Source organism: Syzygium oleosum, unplaced genomic scaffold (genome assembly GCF_021117445.2).
Source record: "Syzygium oleosum isolate NSW1041296 unplaced genomic scaffold, Sole_v2.1 Sole_v2.09, whole genome shotgun sequence".
Lineage (NCBI taxonomy): Eukaryota > Viridiplantae > Streptophyta > Magnoliopsida > Myrtales > Myrtaceae > Syzygium > Syzygium oleosum.
The window spans coordinates 2,614,563-2,617,004 of NW_026607493.1; the positions used below are offsets into that span (position 1 = coordinate 2,614,563).

The window sequence follows — 2,442 nt, forward strand, 5'->3', positions numbered from 1 at the left end:
CAAATGTAAATAGCCCCGTCTCTTCTTCTAATCTTTAAGTCCATGAAACAGTTGACTTTTCTTTGCTTCGACATTCGATAGGTTATGCTCTCTTGCTCCAAAACTTTATATCATATGCCCTCACATTGCTAAGGATAGCGAATCAAAAGCAAACTGAAAACAATACAATGCAGCACACAAAAGTCACGATGGCCACCGTCCATATCAGATCTCCAAGATCACGCGCAGCATCAGGAAGAAATGAGACTGGGGAAGCGAAAAGGAGCTATATTGACGTTAAAATTAGATGACCCAGAAGTAGTCCTGATACAGATATAGTTCGAATACATACAGAACCTCTCTTTCCTTTGCTTTTGCATTTGCCGTTTGAAACCCAAGTCTGCAAGAACCCTGAAAGAAAGAAGGAAGAGAGCGACGGATCTCAGTTGTAGCCCTTCTTGGTGTGCTTGCCCACATGGTGCAACCACCCAATGCCCCTGAAGGCCTTGGAGATCCTGACCAGGTTGGGCCTTCCCATGCCCAGGTTCATCTTCCCCGCAGAGAACTTGAGCGCCTGCAGGCAGCAGAACTGCTCGTCCATGTCTTCTTCTTCTTCTTCTTCTTCTTCTTTGACTTGGTAGTCGCCTTTCACGTGCCCTTCGACTCTCCCTCCTCTCTTGCCCTTCTTTGCGCTGTTCTTCACTTGCTTGGTGGTGGTATCGTTCTCGTAGGCCTCCCACAGCAGATCCATCCCCTCGCCACCCTCCGCATTGTGCCTCTCTTCGAAGAGCTTGCATGCCAGTGTCCTCTTCCACTCTTTCTCTCTCCTCATCGACCCAAAACTCCCCAGATGTTGAAGACCCGTGTTCTCATAATGGCTCTCGTAGAGTTTATCAGGTGAATAGTAAGATTGCTCTCCTCCGCCGTTGTCATCGAAGAGCCTGAGACTCCCACCAAGTCTTCTAGAATTCTGCCTTGTTCTTGAAAAGCACTCTCCTCCATGATTATCCCTTACTTTTAGGTCGCTTAATTTATTGCTTACTGCCTTGGATCCGCCTTTGAACAGTGGATCATCTTCTTTTTGCTCTTCTTCTTCTTCACCAACTTTCTTGGGCTCTGAGTCTGGAAGTTTGACTTCTTTCTCTTCTACTTTGAAAACCGCACCTTCACTTTCCCATTCTGCCTTCTCCCGGAAAAACAGTTCTTCAAGTTTGTCCTCAACTTTGGACTCTGGCTGACAAATCTCAACCGGCTCTTCCTCGAATATGGTTGCTGATGCCTCAGATTGCCCCTTGACAACATTATCTCCATAGATCAAGAACTTGTCAACTGGTGCTTCAGATTCTTCAGACCCACAATCCCCCCGTGGCTTCAACTGATCAGAAACTTCATCTTGGCTTTTCCCGGAGTCCCACGTGGAAGCTTCTTCAAAGAAAATCTTGTACACTTCAAGGTCCTTTGAGAGCTCAATCCCTTCATCTTCATCAGCTGAATTTGATCTCAACTTCTCTAGAACCCTGGAACATAACTTTGAAACAAAACCCACTTTGGATTCTGATGTTACTTCAAGAGACCCCTCAAGGCCTGGAGAGAGGGAGAGGAGGGCAAGCAGGATAAGGAAGGTGGTGATGAGAAGAGGAGAGAGGAAAGTCACAAGCTTGAGAAGGTAAGGTGACAAGAAAATGAAGTAAGAGAACAACACAGGGTAAGACAGAAAGAAAGAAGAGAAGAGTACTAAACAGGACAAGAGGACCCTAGACAAGGGTGCATTTTTTGCTGTGCTTGACATGGAAAACTCAGTCATTTTTCTGCTCCAGAGTGCTTGAAGGAAGCGGAAGAAGAAATAAAGCTGAAATGGAGCTAGTGATGGAGTGAAGAAGAAGAAAATTGGATTGCTTTACAGAGGAATTGAGTGGTAAAAGTGTGAAGCTTTGGAAGAGAGAGTGGCGTGATAGAAGGAAGAGACAGGGAGGTTGGGAGTGAGTGAGTGAGTGAGTGAGTGAGAGAGTGAATGGAGGAGTGATGAACATTGGCGAAAAAAGGCATCTTTTGAAGCCTTTCCATGTCTGTCTGTCTATAACCACCAAATGTGCCCCCACCCGAAATAAATTAGAGAAAGAAATTTTGACAATGGGCTACATATGTTTCCCTTATAATTATGAATTGGGAAAATTACACAAACAGTCCCTGAACTTTGACTATGTACATTTGATCTCGAACTTTTAATTTATTCAATGTAGTCCCGAACTTTAGCTCGATATTCAATTGGTCCATGAACTTTAATTTGTTCAATGTGGTTCCTTAACTTTTAGTATGTGTTCAATTTAGTCCTCGAACTATTTGAAAATGTTCAATGTAGTCCTTCTATTAATTCAAGTGCAAGGACTACATTGAACATTTTCATATAATTCATGGACTAAATTGAACATGTGCTAAAAGTTCAGGGACCACATTGAACAAATT

The 2,442-nt window shown here is 43.8% G+C and overlaps 1 protein-coding gene across 1 annotated transcript; it reads right to left on the minus strand.

Moving 5' to 3' along the window:
* Nucleotides 1-247: 247 nt before the first annotated feature.
* LOC115690533 (uncharacterized) lies at nt 248-2,138 on the minus strand. Its single transcript, XM_030616894.2, has one exon. It carries the CDS (start codon nt 1,781-1,783, stop codon nt 422-424), a length of 1,362 nt encoding a protein of 453 aa, XP_030472754.2. The 5' UTR covers nt 1,784-2,138; the 3' UTR covers nt 248-421.
* Nucleotides 2,139-2,442: the final 304 nt, after the last annotated feature.

What these genes read in the sequence shown, in the direction of transcription:
- LOC115690533 (XM_030616894.2), bottom strand. Translation starts at nt 1,783, where the DNA reads ATGACTGAGTTTTCCATGTCAAGCACAGCAAAAAATGCACCCTTGTCT.